The 17,814-nt window shown below is 35.6% G+C and overlaps 1 protein-coding gene across 1 annotated transcript in view; it reads right to left on the bottom strand.

The window, feature by feature from the left end:
* Positions 1-575: 575 nt before the first annotated feature.
* The window catches only part of COL5A2 (collagen type V alpha 2 chain), a 148,978-nt gene continuing 131,739 nt past the window's right edge, over positions 576-17,814 (bottom strand). The window contains exons 44-54 of the mRNA XM_004004513.5: positions 17,261-17,368; positions 15,788-15,841; positions 13,796-13,903; positions 13,247-13,300; positions 12,395-12,502; positions 11,959-12,012; positions 10,382-10,489; positions 8,197-8,488; positions 5,127-5,314; positions 2,942-3,181; positions 576-2,254 (exon numbers count right to left, since the gene is read on the bottom strand). Of these exons, the coding sequence (XP_004004562.1) occupies positions 2,108-2,254; positions 2,942-3,181; positions 5,127-5,314; positions 8,197-8,488; positions 10,382-10,489; positions 11,959-12,012; positions 12,395-12,502; positions 13,247-13,300; positions 13,796-13,903; positions 15,788-15,841; positions 17,261-17,368 (1,461 nt within the window). The 3' untranslated portion in view covers positions 576-2,107. The remainder of the gene's footprint in view (positions 2,255-2,941; positions 3,182-5,126; positions 5,315-8,196; positions 8,489-10,381; positions 10,490-11,958; positions 12,013-12,394; positions 12,503-13,246; positions 13,301-13,795; positions 13,904-15,787; positions 15,842-17,260; positions 17,369-17,814) is intronic.

Here is a 17,814-nt window from a genome sequence, read left to right as displayed (position 1 = left end):
ATTTCTATAGCTGGCAATTGTTAGTGCTTTGACTTAAGGGAATCATTACATGTTTCTGGCTTTTCTAGCTGAACTTGTGCAAACTTGAATAGGTTGAACTTGGAGGAAATTTTAATACAAACAAAACACAAATATTTAGGTATATACATATTCAAATATTCATATTCAAGATGTGGAGCTCAAATAATAACCAATTTGGAGAGAAACAATACTGTGAAATAAATGTTGAAGATAAAATTCTGAACACATTTAGGCTAAATTCATATGTGACACACTGAGACATATATTATCACAATTTATTCAACTATGAAAAATCAGCTGCTTTTCTCTTATTATCAATAATAACTACCTTGAGATTTTTAAGGGCATCGATGGTGAAATCAGTGTCATGCAGCCTTTGTGAGTGATGCTGCAAACTGATTTTCATTATGAGCCAGTATCTACGTGATGAAAGGCATTTGTTGTTTTATCTTTTAAACAAACAGCAAACAAAGAATACCACAGCACCTAACATTTTACTACTGAAAATGAAATGGATCTAATATGTTCAAAGGAATTCCACAAAACGAAAACCATTGACATGACAAAAGCGTGCATTTAATTCAATGCTTTGCAGAGATACATGACTAAAGTTGTGTGCATGGCTTGTCCTTTGGGATGGTCCCAGTTGTTTATTTTTAAAGAAAAAATAAAAAATGGAGCCAACAGAGAATTAAGGGAAAAAAATCCTTGAGACATCAGGGGACCTACATGTTCTAGTCTAAGAAACATGCAAGCATTACAGAACAGTATGATACAGTATGACAGATGAACAGTGAACAGGCAGTGGAGCGATGCCCCTTCTTTCAGAAACGGGAAGTCTAACAGTTATGTTTTCACAAATGGTATTGATGAAACCATCTTTATTTTTAAAGAAATTTATAGAAGGAATTTTAGCACCATCAATAAGGATAATAATAACAATACATTTTAGCCCTGCCTATCTCCAGTCTTGGAATAATCACAGAAGCATAGCACCTTTTAGTACCTAAAATATAAACAAGAAGAGTAAGTCCATCCCAGCTTCTAGAGATGAGGTAGCTCATGCTAAAAAATGTTGGGTCATTTTTCCTAAGAGAGTTCAAAAACCAAATGTTCTAATTCCAACCATCACGTTTGATTAGAGTCAGCTCCACAACTCTGAGTTTCTAAACCTTTTTCTTCATTATAGGTTTTAGGAAGATGAGATTGTATATGTGGAAGACTCTTAACTAAGGGTCCTGAATATTTGTTTCTAAAGTTGTATGGAAATTATTTTTCATTCTATGTCTTCTTAAACAAGAAAGTGCAAATATATTCAATGGTATATTCATTGAATTTCTATCTATATTGATAGATTGAGTCAATATAGGGAAAGGGAGCTTTAAATTTGAATGCGAATGAAGACTAGATTTACCACATTTTACAAAAATTTAAGATCTTTTTTTTTTGGTCAGAAATCCCATTGAATATATACTACTTTAACATTCCATTTAAGGCAATGAGAAACTGATAGGTTTTCATGGTTCTCTTTAAAGAGTCTGTGTGTTAGTTATACAATATCAAGACAAGCATTCAGTTTCAATCACAAGGATAAACATTTTGATTTCATTTTTAATTGATAATCTGTAAATGAGAGGTCACAAAATTGTATTTTTCCAATTGCAGCCACGTGAAATAAATGTGTTGTGATTTTAAATACCCCACTCTTTAAGCTATCTGCCAGGAAGAAAGGTTTTCTCATAAATACTAAGCAACTTTGTCATTACATTGAAATGAAGAAAACGGAGATCTATTTATTCAATCAGTTTACTGTTTTAAAAAGGTGGTCATTGTCATTGGTCATCTTAAACCTAAACTGTTGTATTGAAAAATACTTTAAATCAATTAAAACTTGAGGATTGTAAGTAAAATAAATATTCTGAAGGATAAGGAGGCCAGGCACTTAAGACCATATATACAATGCTGATGCAGAATCAGCCATTACTTCAAGAGTCTCAGGATCAGCTTCAAACAGTCAAAGTCTTGTGAATGGTGGTGGTCACTGATGGTAGGGGTGGTGCTCTTTGTCGACTTATCTCGGCTTGCTTTACACAAAACAAACTGGCCCAATTTCAACGCCAAATTCTTGGTCTGTACCGCCAACATCCACAGGGGCAAGATCTATGATGGGCAAGCGTGCCACATTCTGCGTTCTATATTCAAAGATGGTCTTGCCCACGTTTCCATTTCGTTTCTGGAATTAAATGGCGCAATGGGTTAATAGCATACACAAATTAGTACAAAAATGTTAGACTTCCAATATTTATAATGTAAAAGCAATGATTTTTAGAGCACTACTTAAAAGTAAGAGCACTGCCAACATCAAATGAGATACTGGCATAGCTGGCAGGCATTTCTCTCATTCTTTAAACTGGGAAAAAGCCCTTTATTCTTTTGCAGCTTCCCAAATGGTCACTAACAACATAAATTATGAAAGCGTTTTTGGTTTTCATGATTGAACCCAAAATTCGTCATTAAATATTTTCTTTTTTATATATACAGACATGCAAGAAGAAAGACATACCAATCAGTGAAAGACCATAATCTTAGATGGATTATATATTTTAGAATCCAGGAATTTTAAGCATAGAATTGAGATTAAGTAAACCAAGTAATCTGCAGAGAACTAAAGTGAGTTTGCAAAAGAGCTGCAAGAATCCAGTCTTTGATGTTTTTCTTAAAGCCTCTAGCATGTTTCACATACCAACACACATTCAGGTTCATCCTGAGGAACAACTAATTGCTGTCGTGTTTACAAACAGGGTAAATTTGCCCCCACCTCTAGTGCCATGACAGTATTTTTAACAAAGTAATTTTTTTTTCTTCAACCAGATCAATATGGATCAAAAGTACTTACAGAGCAAGACTCAAAAGTACTTACAGAGCAAGAATCATGAAGAACTATGTATCTGAATCTAACGTTTCCCTCTGCTTTGATTTCTAAGTCATTTGACCCTTTGAGAACCACAGCTTTCTTCAAGTTCTTAGCTTGATCATCCATGTACCCTACACTGTTTTTACAGATGTAGGTGATGTTCTGGGAGGCTTCTTTTGATAAAAGGCGCAAGAAGGTCATCTGAGTAATGGCTGCATTAGGCGACTGGTGGTCTCCATAAACAAACTAGAAAAACAGAAAGAGTCTTTGTTATACATGTCTACCCCTCCTGAGTTCTTATGATTGGACTAATTGACACAAGACAGATTAGCCAGAGAAAAAGAAACAACTTTAACTTGGGACACAGAGGTCAGAGGTCTCCCAGAAATGGGACCTAAGTAGGAGCCAAAGAAACAATAAATTTAAGAGGAATTGACAGAACAAAGTAACCTAGGTTTGGGTGCATAATTGGTAAGGAATTTAAAGTTTGGGCTTGGGTAGTAAATTAATAAGGAAGTAAGGATGTTTGTTTATACAGGCGTCTTGGTTCTAAATTCCCTATCTGTGGAGATAAGGTTGTCTTTCTACCCTGAGTACAGGGAGGGTTCACATGGGAGATTTATTTCCTTCTTTCAGAGAGACAGAGAGCAGGATCAAAGCATTCCTCTTGCAGCAAGCATTACTTAAATGACTTTAACTGAAAATGATCAATGTGTCACTGAAGCAAATTTTAGAGCAGCCTGCCCTGAGCCCCAATATATGTAACACTGATGGGTTTTATAGTGCTGTGTGAGTATGTGTGTTGATTTCAGACAAATTAATTTTAAAGGGTATTGTGTCTATTCTTTCACATAACAAGATATTCTACCCTTCTATGAATATTCACAAGTAAGAAACTTCATCCTTACTATCCCAAACAAATGGTGGTGAAACCAAATATAATTATAATTCACCAGAGAAAGTTTAAGTATTTTAAAATTTGCTTCTCTATTTCTTTAAAAAAATATTAAATATTACTTTTTAGAAGTTATATACCTAAGCATAGGTTTGGATATTCAATCATGTATCAAAAATAGCTGATTGCTTTTATTGTCAATTATGATAAAAATTTGGACTTAACTATTGGTAAAATTTTTTTTAACCCAACTGTTACATACTTATAGGAAATATGAATTACAAGTTTCCATTAGCTAACAAAGACAAACAATCAAAAAGAATTTTCTATAGGATATTTCCTACTTATCTTCTAGTTTGAGCTATATTTTAAAAGCTCCTATTTGAACTTTTTACATAATATGTTAACTATATTCCAATTAGGTAGGTAAATTTCAAATTTTTTCCTGTTCTTTAAATAATGGTAGATCCTGCATATACCCATAATGTCCTTATATCATGTTATTATGAGCATGAGTTCTGAGGAAAGGTCCAGAGCAGAGTTGAGAAGAAAACTGCAAAGTTAATACTCATATTGCAATAGGAAGCGGCAAGACTAGTTAAGAATCTTAATACTGGACCATGAAAGAAACAGAGAGGATAAGACTCAAGAAAAAATATTACATAATATTATAATTATAACTATAAAAGTGTTAAGTTTAAATAACTATGAAGTTTACAAAGGGATTCAGTTATCAAAAGTATCATAATAAGTATCTAATATTTATCCATAACTTACCAAATACCAGATACTATATACTTTATATACACATGCTTTATATACACACAGAGCTATGAAATTAATATTATCACTCTTACTTTAAAATGGCAAAACTGAAAACAAAAAAAGGTTAAGTGACTTTCTAGGTCCCAGAGGTAATAACAGATCCATGTATGAGTAACCTAGGTTTCCTGATGCTAAATATAATCCCTGTCTTCCAGCTATGGCAAAATCCCTTCAACTCTACTCCACAAGCAGTGTCACAGGCATTAAAGGAGCTAATATGAAAAATAATTACTGTTTTACATTCCATCAATTGAAAAACTATCATTCAAATCTATATTAATTTAATTCATAGCAATGTTTATGCAATGATATTGCAAATGCAACTAATGAGAATCTATCACTTCCAATTATTAATAAACATAGTAAAATAAACATGGTCAAAAAATAATTACAAAAGTTCTAAGTCAATACTAAAATACAATAAATAAAGACAAGCAATGAATACAACTTTAAGCAAGCATATTAAATTACCTGAGATCCTCGATTCATATCAAGACCATACCAAACAGGCTTATTATCAGGAGATTTGCTGGCCCACCAGGTTTTACGTGGTACACTGGATGGGTTTGCTGAAATACATGTTTCTCCCGTTTCCATGTTGCAGTGAACTTTGATCGCATCTTCAGCAGATCCCTGGTTAGGGTCAATCCAGTACTCGCCTGTTTTCCAAAATAAAAATATTTGCTAAATAAAAAGAATCTCAAACATGATTATGAGTCTCTAAAATAATTGACAGAAGGCTAACTCACTGATTAAGGACTAACTCACTCTTTTAAAGTGAATCCCAGTTAAGGAAATATCTGCAGCTAAGAAAAAAGTAACTGTTATGCGTTCAGGTCCTTTCTCCTTTCTATTCTAAAGTGACTGGCCAAATGTACCCTAGGCTCAAAACACAAATGTGAAGGATACATCATCACACCCATTTTGTAGAATAGAAATTATACCAAAAAGAGAATCCATGGTGAGCAAGTGGCTTTGCCAAAATGGATGGGTTCTCATTAAACTTACAAAGTCAATATTTTAAAACAAATAATAATTGAATATAAAAAAATAATGTCTTTTCAAAACTATGAAGTGAGTCAAACTGCAATCAGAATGCTACGAATTATCTCACTGGCCCTATTTATTTATTTAGGCCACATCGTGTGGCATGTGGAATCTTTAAGTTCCCCCAGCAGGAATTGAATACATGTACCCTGCAACAGAAGCATGGAGTCTTAACCACTGGACTGCCAGGGAAGTCCCTCAATGGCCCTAAAATTGATCTCTGTTCAATATTATGTAGCATCCTATCCTAAATGGGAAAATAATTTGAAAAATAATAGATACATGTATATGCATAACTGAATCACTTTCTTGTCACCAGAAACTAACACAACATTCTTAATCATCTATGCTCCAATGTAAAATAGTGCAAAAAATTGATCTTATCATGTAGAAGAGATCCTAGAAGAAGGCTACACCAAGTTGGTGCTTGGTGCTAGAGATATAGTTTAATAAATATACAAACAAATACATTTTTGTATATATATCTTTATGTATATATCTGTGTATAAATGTATACTCTGTATATATATGCAAAATATATGTATATAGATTATATTACATATATATTTATATAAACATGTATAAATATATATAATTTATATAATAGCATATGTAATATATGTATAATAAATATGTATATATGTATAAAATACATGTCTGTATGTATATATAAAATATGTATTAAAGACTGGATTTTAAAAGAATGAAGGGGCATTGATGGTGGGATATAACGTATAGACTTGGTAATCAAATGGCCTGTTCTGCAAAGATAACAATTTTAGCTATCCCTGTCAGCATCATTGCAAAGTTATTTGAAACACTTAAGCATTTCATAGCTCATTCCCATGGCCCTCTTATGGATCTTTCTTTTCCAGGTCTTATTAGATTAATCAAAATGATAGAATTTTACAAACTTTAGGCATAGTGTTTACAACTAGGGTAAAAGATTTTAATTTCAAAATATTTTATCAAATAACCATAACACAATTCTGCAGCAGAGACTGTTGAAGTATGATTTGTAGAACATTAAACTACATGAAAAGAATTCCATATTCAAATAAATCTGGGGAATAAGGCATACTCCATTCTACTATCTCTGTTGTTGGAGTATACTTGCTTTACAATGTTGGGTTAATTTCTGCTGTACAACAAAATGAATCAGCTATATGCATAAGTAAATTCCCTTTTTCTTGGACCTCCCTCCCACCTCCCCTCCATGCCACCCACCTAGGTCATCACAGAGCACTAAGCTGAGCTCCCTGTGCTTCAGAGTAAGTTCCCACTAGCTATCTATTTTATGCCCAGTAGTGTATTCGTTGTTTTTTTTAGTCGCTAAATTGTGTCCGACTCTTTTGTAACCCCATGGACTGTAGCTGAGCACTGAAGAACTGATGCTTTTGAACTGTGGTGTTGGAGAAGACTTGAGAGTCCCTTGGACTGCAAGGAGATCCAACCAGTCCATCCTAAAGGAGATCAGTCCTGAATAGTCGTTGGAAGGACTGATGCCTAAGCTGAAACTCCAATACTTTGGCCACTTGATGCAAAGAACTGATTCATTGGAGAAGACCCTGATGCTGGGAAAGATTGAAGGCAGGAGGAGAAGGGGACTACGGAGGATGAAACGGTTGGGTGGCATCACTGACTCGATGGACATGAGTTTGAGTGAACTCCAGGAGATGGTGATGGACAGGGAGGCCTGGTGTGCTGCAGTCCATGGGGTGGCAGAGACTTGTACACAACTGAGTGACTGAAGTGAACTGAACTGGACTGTTGCCTGTCAGGCTCCTCTGTCCATGGAATTTCCCAGGCAAGAATACTGGAGCAGGTTGCTATTTCCTTCTCCAGAGGATCTCCCCAACCCAGGGATCAAACTTGTGTCTCCTGCATTGCAGACAAATTCTTTACCATTGAGCCAACAGGGCAGCCCGGGAGTGTATTTAGTCTCCTAATTCATCCCACCCTCCTCTTCCCCAACTGGGTCCACACATCCATTCGCTATGTCTGCATCTCTATTCCTGCCCTGGAACTAGGTTCATCTGTACTATTTTTCTAAATTCCACCATATGAAGGTTTCTTTAAAAACTAAAAATAGAACTTTATTCTACTCTTGAGGATCCAACTATATATTAGCATATTAAATCACTGAGAATTATTGAGAAAACTTAACATATTTAACCTTGCTTAAGCAAGTATTTTCAACATTTACAGCACCACAAAATTATCCATATTTTAAGACTTCTGGATGGAAATGAAAATACCACCATGAAATTGGGTCATTAATAGGATATGTCCTCTATTACAGTACTTATCTCACACCATATTTTTTCATATCAGTGACAGTTCCCATTAGCAAACCTCAGACTCTGTGATTGGCCACTGTTTTATCTCTTGTGTCTATCACTAAATAGGGAGTAAATAAAATATTTTGGAACGCATTGGAGAATTACACATCAGAAACAATGAGCTTTGCTCAAATGGCCAACTGTCTACTCACCGCTCTGCTTTGCAGAATGGCAAAGCTTTAAGTCATCACAAGTCCGGGCAGGATGCTTTCTAGAGCCATCAGGGCTGCGCATGGTTTCAATTTGACTACTGAGTGACTTCAGGGTCGCATGTACCCCTGGGTCCGTTTTGTTTTTGTCATCAGGAGCCGCTTGATCTTCAGTAAACTCCGGAAGTGGGTCTGGCATGCTCTCATCATAGTGCCCCATGATATCCCCAAGAGCAGCTGTAAGGTGGCCAGGGGGTCCCGGAGGGCCAGGGGGACCAGGCTCACCAGGAGGACCCTAATTTTAAAAAAATCGGAAATATATTTAAAACAGTTTTTAGTTTTTGCTTTTCCATTGGACACAAAGGCACTGATGGGACTTAGTGCAAAGGGGGTTACAGTGCAAAACCTCAATTTGATGGCACTGAGAGATGTCTGTGGCTTGAGTCCTTTTTTAACTAGATGGTTCTGGTCTGCTAACTTATAACATTCCAAGAATGAGAAATGAAGCATAACTGTTTCTCAGACAAGATATCTGCAAGTTGGCATCTGAGGTTGGCATCTTTATTTAAAGATTAAAACACAAAATATTTGCTTTGATGTTTACGCATGAAGATACAATACATTTTATGTTAGGTATACATAGATTTGTACACTCATTTTCAAACTTTCTGGCAAGGCACAACTAAAATGTTTTAAAAGGATGTATAAACGAAGGCTGTACAAGGAGATGCAGAGGAGTTTGTGGGTGCTACTTTCATAAGACTGTCCATCAATACCAAGGGAATTCATGAAGAAACACCCACAAGAGAATTTCCCCCATATCTAAATAAGGGGAAATCACAGGAAATCTTTTTATGTGCATTAATTAGTGGGTAGATCAAAATTATCTCTACTAAACAAAACTGGAGAAAGTTATCCTTGCCTAAAAAGCTCTTTTAATAATAATTATTATTTTGCCAAATAAGAACTACTGGAGCAAAAGGGAGAAGAGCACACAAAATATCAGAGACTAGAAAAACAGATCCTCTCTATTAATTTCCTTCTGCATTTTCCCAAGGAAAAACTCAGCAACTTGAGCGAATTCTCCACAACCTGAAAAGATGTGTGGTCCACATCTCTCTTGGGGAGCACAGACCTGGCAAGCAGAAGGCTGGAGTTCTGGTACTGGCTCTGCCACTCATTAAATGGGTCTGGACAAGTTGTATCAAGTTCTAGTGCAAACATTTCCTCACTATCGAGCAACCATTAAATTCTTTTTTTTTTCTTTAAGGTCATCTCATGATTGCATATATTCCTTTATGCTAAACTCAGGGGAAGAGATTTTTTTTTTTTTTTGCTATCAAGGACCACTAAAATGCAAGATAAAGTCAATCAAGAGCCACATAAGTAAGAGGTATTCCAATTCTGCAGCTGTTTTCCATGTAAAATTGGAGAAATAAACAGAAAATATTTCTCTTGACCATAGGAAATTTAAGGCTATTCTTTCTATGTAATAATAAATATTTGGTTGAATGGTATTATTATTAGGACAGACAGAATAAGAAATGGAAAATAAAGCAAAAGAGGAAGAGACACCAGGGAGGGATGCAGAACCTCACATCACACATGCACACACGCACACACGCACACACGCATGGCACATAGAGCAGACTGGTTCCCAAAGTCTGGTTTCTGAGAAGCCTAACTAAAGTCTAGCTAAAGCAATTTAAAGCTTTACAAGTCAATACTACTGAAATATTCTATTGAAAGTTTCCATGTGAATCCTTTCTGAATTTCTTTTTCAGTAAATAACGCTTTAATTTCACGGGCTTCAATTTCCAACATTTTCATGAATGAATACACTCATCAAATCTCCCATTTAGTCTATTGCCACTTAGAGCAAAGCCACATTTTCATAACTCTAATGATAATACAATCATAACTTACTATTAGCTCTCATTGATATCACTCTATTGCTCTCACTGAAGTCAAGGCCTAGGTAGCTGAGACTCTAATTTTATGTATTCTGAATAATCTGTGTTAAAATGTTTGAATTAGCTATTATACAGACAAGCTACCCATGATTTCCAGGCTTGTTTTCAGAGTTCCTGAAGTCTTTGGTCCTTCATACTGCATAGATCTTCCTTAGACAGAATCCAAGCTATGGGAATCAATAGCATTACTCACATACAAATCTCTGTAATTTTACCTCAGGGCCTGCTTCTCCAACGCTGCCCCTCACACCAGGAGGCCCAATGGGCCCAAGTGGCCCAGGGCTTCCTTCTTTGCCTGAAGGACCAACTGGACCCGGGGGTCCCTGCAAGAAACAAAGACGGTATTTTAGATCCTAGGAGGAAAACCTCTACAAGGTCTTTCTCTGATCAAAGAACTATTTCTTTTTGGAGTTGTCTCGTTGATTTCTCATATTTGTTTTCCTAATGACTAATAAATGGACTTCTAGTACTTTCTAATATTTACTGCTTCATTACGCATGAATTCTCCACCATCCATGCATGGGAAAAGACCAGTGTCAGTTAAAACATTAAAGGGTTTGTCATCTACTTTTAATGGACTAGTCATCTACTTTTTAGGGCTTCCCTTGTGGCTCAGCTGATAAAGAATCCACCTGAAATGTGCGGGAGACCTGGGTTCAATCCCTGGATTGGGAAGATCCCCTGGAGAAGGGAAAGACTACCCACTCCAGTATTCTGGCTTGGAGAATTCCATGGACTGGGGTATAGTCCATGGGGTCACAAAGAGTTGGAAACGACTGAGCAGCTTGCACTTTCATTTTCTTTCATCTACTTTCATTGGCAGGAGCTGTTTCATCTCATTTCACATATTGTAAGCTTAATTAGAAATTTAATTAAGTAGGAGTAAGAAAATCACAGAAGTTGCAGTGTTTGACATAAATTAAATTTGTGTCCTTGTACTCCAGAATTTTATCACATCTCAGTAATTTTGATACTGTTCTCAATTTTATGTGTGACTTGTTTATACCGTATTTAGATATAAGAGAAATTCTTTCTAACGATTTTCCTAAATAATTATCTTGTGGCATTAATGACCTACTAGACAGCATTAATGCTAAATGTAGAATTTCTACAACCTTCAAATATTTGTTTCATTTTATGATTTGTTTCCTAATTAGCCTTATGCCAACTACTTCTGAGGAACTATCTCAATCGCTTAAATGAAAACAGTATATCCAGCTCAAAATCTCTCTCCACTTCATGGTAAATCCTAGAGTATCATCTCAAAGAGTACAATTAAATGGAAATTTCAAAAAACATAGAGTAAGAAAATGAACAAACAGATGAGTATATCTACCCTAGGTAAGAGATTTTAAATGGGCCTATGAAGTAATATGGGGCTTCCCTTGTGGCTCAGATGGTAAAGCGTCCACCCGCAATGTGGGAGACCTGGGTTGGAGACCTGGGTTCGATCCCTGGGTTGGGAAGATCCTCTGGAGAAGGAAATGGCAACCCACTCCAGTATTCTTGCCTGGGAAATCCCATGGACAGAGGAGCCTAGTGGGCTATAGTCCAGGGGGTCACAAAGAGTCGGACACGATAGAGTGACTTCACTATGAAGTAATATATTTCAGGCTATGTTTACTTAAATGTAAATGCTGAATGGTTTGTCTCTTATGTTTGTGGCCAGCTTCAGAGAACCGAAGCCAACTCCAGCTTCAATACCATGAAAATGATACTCAATCACTAACAAAATGTCCCCAGGTGCATTAATATTTACACCTGCAACTTATTGTTAAATTTTGTTACTTACTCTTGGGCCAAATGGTCCAGGGATTCCAGCACTGCCTTGTTCACCATTTGGACCCTAAGTAGGGAAAAAAAAAAAAAAGCCAAAATATTTGTATCCTATATTTAACCACTCTAGCTTTTAGAAATGTCCTGTCATTGACTTTAGCAGCATATACTTCATTCATCAATCTCTATGTCTACATGAGTTGACCAATACTAAAGACAACTGTAGGAGTAATAGTGCATATACTTTTGGTTTATTTCTTTCCTATAAAATTATAGCAAACATATGAACAATTATATTGGGTACTTAGGTAATGACTTATTCATCAAGATATTCTTTAAAATGAAAATAAGATGCAAAAAGTCCATCCATTTTATAGACAAATAAATGTTCATGTCAAAATACCTTTGCATTTTCACATGGAGAGCAAATAATACTTAAAAGAATAACTTACAGGAGGTCCAGGAAGACCCTGAAGACCAGTAAAGCCTCTGTGACCCTTCTGACCTCGATCACCTCTGTCTCCATGATCCCCTTTGTCACCACGAGGTCCTTGCGGTCCCTACAAATAAAGTCATAGCATGAGCACTGCCTGTTGAAACTACAATTTACAATTTTACTTTGTGCAACTGTATTTGCTACAATTTTGAGCATTTTATTTTATATGAACTAATATATTTACTTATCTAAATAGCATTACTAGGAATTTTAATCTATTTTTAATCTAGGAACTTTTATCTTTTTTTCTCAAGGAATGAAAGTGATCACTAAAAGCATAGTATATATAATAATGTTTGCTAAAGATTCAATTATTTAAATGTTTAACCTACATTTGGACTAAAATGAGGTATTTTAAGTTTAATCTAGCCTGAGATATTTTCCAAAGTTTGGAAAGTTTGGATTCTCTTTCACATATTTAGATTATATCATTATGTAATGATCTAGCTAAAAATAAGATATACTTGAATAGTACTTTTCAAGTTTACAAAGAGCTTTCAAACTCATTTGCCTACTTAATTTTTAGAAAATCTCAGAGAATGGCACTGTTACCCTTGCTATTGTGGCAGAAAATTGTGACTAAAAGTTTTAATTGATTATTGAAATAATTCATAGTAAAATTCAGAAGAGTTATACTAACACTATAAAAACAAATATAACTCCTGGGTGCTATTTTAAATTAATATTTTATCTAAGGCTTGAAGAATTTGGTAATTTTCATTTATGAATCTTAAAAATTAAGTTTTTCCTTTGGGAGAATATTTTATGTAAGAAGTCTTTTTTTTTTTTTTTTAAGCCAAGAACTTACAAGTAAACCACGTTTCCCAGCTCGGCCAGGTGGTCCTATAGGACCTCGAGAACCCTAGAAGAAATTTTCACAAAATTAATACAAGAAAAAAATATGGGTATATTATAGAGATTTAGAATTCAAGAATATATGTCTGTAGTTGAATACTTCTATATGTGTAAGTTTATCTAAGTATACACTTATGGCCAACTAAATAAAACCAGGCTAATTTCCCTAGGTATAAGAATATGCTGACTATAACCCCAATCACATCTCTATAGTCAATGTTATTAATGGACTTCTCTGAATGAAGATCACTTTAGTTAATTACATAAGACATTACTTGCTTAAATTTAATATGATCCATACTTACTACATTTCCTATAAATCACAACACTTTTAGATAATGAAAGCCAAAGCATCAAGATTTTTGAAGACCTATTAGAAATCAAATTTTTAAGACTAGAAAAAATAATTCTAAGCACACATATCATCGCATGCATGCATATATGCATACTCATAATACAGTATGCTGATTAAAAGTGTCAATATGAAACTGACTCTCCTTACCGGGTCTCCTCTTTGTCCTGCATCTCCCGGAGCACCAACAGGACCAGGAGTTCCAGGGGCACCCTGAGAGCCTGGCAGACCTGCAGGCCCAGGGTCTCCACGATCACCCTGACAAGGAAAACATGATATTACCTTTTTAATATTTATTATAAAACAGCAAAATTCTATATGCTTATGTTATTCATGAAAGGAAAAAACACACCTTTTAAAACATTCTATTTATTAATTTATATATTACTTAAATGTTCTACTTATATTTACATATTAATAAATCAAACTGAAAAGGGTAAGATATTTTCCCCCAATATCATCTGTCCCCTCACTCTCATCCTATTATTCCCATAGTCAAAATTGCTGGATTATGGAAGTGGTCACCTCCAGAATTCAGCATGTGACTTAGACTCGCTGGGATATCTGTACTTTTAGTATAGCATAAACAAAAATTTTCCAGAGTGTGAAAACAGGGAAAATTCTAAGGAAACCACTTTCCAAGTTTACAACTTCATATGCCTTCTCTCAGAAAACTAATTTGAAAGATCTTTTCCTACTTCCTCTTCAACAATCACCCTTCTCCCATTTTATGAAATAAAACCATATGTCATACCATCTGCAACCTTAATACAGCACAATGCTCCAAGGAATAAACCCCATTGGGCATCAAACTAAGGGACTTTTCCAGAGTGCACAGTTCACTTGATAATAAAACAAGGAGGTGTTTGGAAAGAAAAGCTGCTCTTTATTTTGCCCAGTCTTACTTGGCTCCAAATCTTACTTGTCTCTTTAAGAAGTCAGAGGTGAAATTATAGTTACATGAATGTGTATTAATATAATTATTTGACTTGAAGAATGGAGCTAGATCTTTTTTTCTAATAGAAGTTAAGTCTTATTTGGCTGATTAGTTTGGCAACTGGATAAACTTTGGCAATTAGGTTAGAGAATGGACATGTAATAAAAAAACATTGAATAAGCTGAATTGGCAACTCCAAGACTTTAAAAAATATATATATGATGAAAGCACATATACATTTAGAATGTATCAGAACTACTTCCTTTGTAACTGTTAGACAGTTAGAACAGGAAAAAGGAGTCCAAGATAGCAATTACAGACAGTATCGACTAGAAGAAACATCCAGAAGGCAAACAAAGGAAACACAAAGCCCATGAAAATGGGAAACCACTTCAGGCTGGAGTGAAGACCTCCAGCAAGAAAACATGCCCAAGCATGCCCCCTTCCCTGATTGGCTGAACATGCACTGTATTTGCATTTCCTTCCCTGATTGGTCTTGGATACAAGCCCTATTTTGCATGGGACAGAACTAGTCAGGCTCCAGGGTCTCCTTGGGACAGGGAACAAAGGACACAACAAGGAAACCCTAAAGTGCGGCAGGACCACTCCTACAGGACTGGTCTGCTCTGAGTGTTACTGTGTGCCTGCTTGAGCTGTCTAGGTCTGTTGTTTCAATTCTTTGCTACAAGGAGACAAAAAGTGAGGGAAAAGAAGCGAACCAACATAACTATCAAAACTTATGATTAAAATAAAATGTGATGGTAACTTCAAATATGCACAGGGGTTCAGAGATTTTCAAAATTATATTGGGGGTACATCAGCAAAACCTCTGAAGACTACTACACTGGACAATATATACCAACCCTGGGAAAAACTTAGATCCCAAGAGAATCTGCATTTCCTTGGCTTTACAAAAGATGGAGGTGGGCCCTTGCCCCAGGATCCCTCAAAACTCCTTCTTTCCCTCTCTTTGAGTACCTATGAGATGCTTTGAACATGATAGTTAAAACATAAGTGCTCAGTGCTATAAATATTAATCACATTTAAAGTATTTAAAAACTGAGGTTCAGAAAAGTTGTTCAAGATTACATAGCTAATTACTTAAAGAATCAAGATAAAAAAGAATAGTTTTTTTACTCTTTAGTATTACAGAGATTTCAGATGCACATTATTTCAGATTTTTTGATCATTGAAATTGCCCTTACACGTTCTCCAACAGCACCATCCCGTCCTGGAGTACCATCATTACCAGCTGGACCCTATAAAGAATCATATTTGAAAAATGAATTAACTGAGTAATAAAAAAAAAATTCACATTTCAATTGCCAGAAAAATTACAGCATATTTTCCACCTCTTTCCACATTACAAATTAGCATTTATGGAAACTTCAGTAGAAGAAAGTTTCTGCCATATTTCTATTATTCTGATTTGCTTGTAAAATTATTAACACATTCTTACACTTGTGGTGCCAATTTTAAATAGTTTTATTTAAGACACTATTTTCCACTTACAGTACAGTGCTTATAAAGTGCAATGTTATTTCATTTCCCTGTGTACATATTCCTTAGTCAAGAATTAAGGATGCCCAGTTATTTACCATAACAGTTCAACTTTAAAACTGTCCTGGAATTGCTACAAATTTGGGCTCATCAATGTTTGTTGTGAAACATACTAAATCTATACTCATTGGCTTAATCAACCTCTTCAATGGTGGACCCAGAGGAGCTGCAACCAGACAGAGAAGCTCCATCACCAGAGAAGCCCCCAGACATTTCTTTTACTGTGCCTCCCACACTTAGTCTAAATTCATCTTTTTTTATTTTTATTTTTAAGATCAAATTATTCAAAATAAATAGACAACAATTATATTCCTGTATTTTGTTTTCTTTATATTACCAGTGAATGATTTCCCTCACTTTTACTTACCCAAATAATATCCTTAAAATTTTAAAATAAAATATCTGTGTTTAGACATTAAATTACATTTTAAAATATATAGTCTTCCTTTCCTATTTTATTTTTATTTTTTTCCCACAGAACTATATTTTTACCATTTGAACAAAAATTGTTCTGAAAGGCATTAATTGTTTCTTTCAAGAAAATGTGACACTAAATGTTTGGCAATTTACTCATTAAAGCCCTGAAAAGAGGAAATTTCAACCTATAACTTTTCAAATCACCTTCCAAAAGCTGATTTCCTCTCAAAAGAGCCTAAGGGAACTGGATATCCAAAATGTTATATATAAGGATATTTAAGTAAAATGATCTCTACTTACTTGGCCCTCTTCACAAGCTTTAACAATTATATTAATCCTATCACGGTAAAACTTGGCAATTTTGACAAATATGCCATTACACAATGAAATAATAACAAGAGAAAAGATAAACAGTTGTAACCTTTCACCTTCAAAACAATTTGGCAACAACCTAAACCAACTAAAATACTTGGCTCCTGACGAGATGAAGGCCAGTGCAAGATACCAATCTTATTACCATTTCCTTACGTCATCATTTAGTCAACTCTCTAGGGAAGAAAAACACATCAAAAAACAGCACTAGAAAACTTCCTTCAGGTCAAACGTACAATTTCTAGTTTCTCAATTAATTTCCAAATTTCAAAAATGTCCCCAGAACACCCAGATAAGGAGGGGAGGGTGATCTTCACTATAGTACTCACTTCCGGTCCTGGTTCCCCCACAGGGCCATTCGAGCCTGGGGGCCCAACAGGTCCAGGTGGACCTTTATCTCCTGGGGCACCAGTTGGTCCTACTTTTCCTGGTGTGCCCTGAAATAAAGTATAAATAAGTCAGCCACTCCTGAAGAAGCTTGAGGGGACAGTTCACATGAAGGCTATGTTTAAATGGCACCCAGTGTCTCCCTCTAGAGTGATAACTGTCAGTTATCACGCAACACCAGTATCACTGCAGTACCTTCCCAGAGGTGCGCCCGCTTCTTATCACACCCATCCTGATGTATCGATGGCACCATCCTTTGCACCAATTCAGGTGCATTTGGGGTTTTACTCAGAAGTACTGTTTTCAGATCTGGATGCCCGTCTTGAATCTGTGTCACTAAGATATGCTCATCTTTACTCTTCTGCTTAGTCTCCTCACTTTATTTCTGTATCCTGACAGTTTGATCTCACTATTGGGAGACCAAATATTCCAGGTTCCTTGGCTCACCCCTGAGAACAATAAGACTGCTCTAGATTCCCAGTCTGCTGGTTTCACG

The sequence above is a fragment of the Ovis aries genome, chromosome 2, assembly GCF_016772045.2.
Source record: "Ovis aries strain OAR_USU_Benz2616 breed Rambouillet chromosome 2, ARS-UI_Ramb_v3.0, whole genome shotgun sequence".
NCBI classification, from domain to species: domain Eukaryota; kingdom Metazoa; phylum Chordata; class Mammalia; order Artiodactyla; family Bovidae; genus Ovis; species Ovis aries.
The sequence above is the reverse complement of the archived record's forward strand: the minus strand, read 5'-3'. Positions and strand labels throughout refer to the sequence as shown.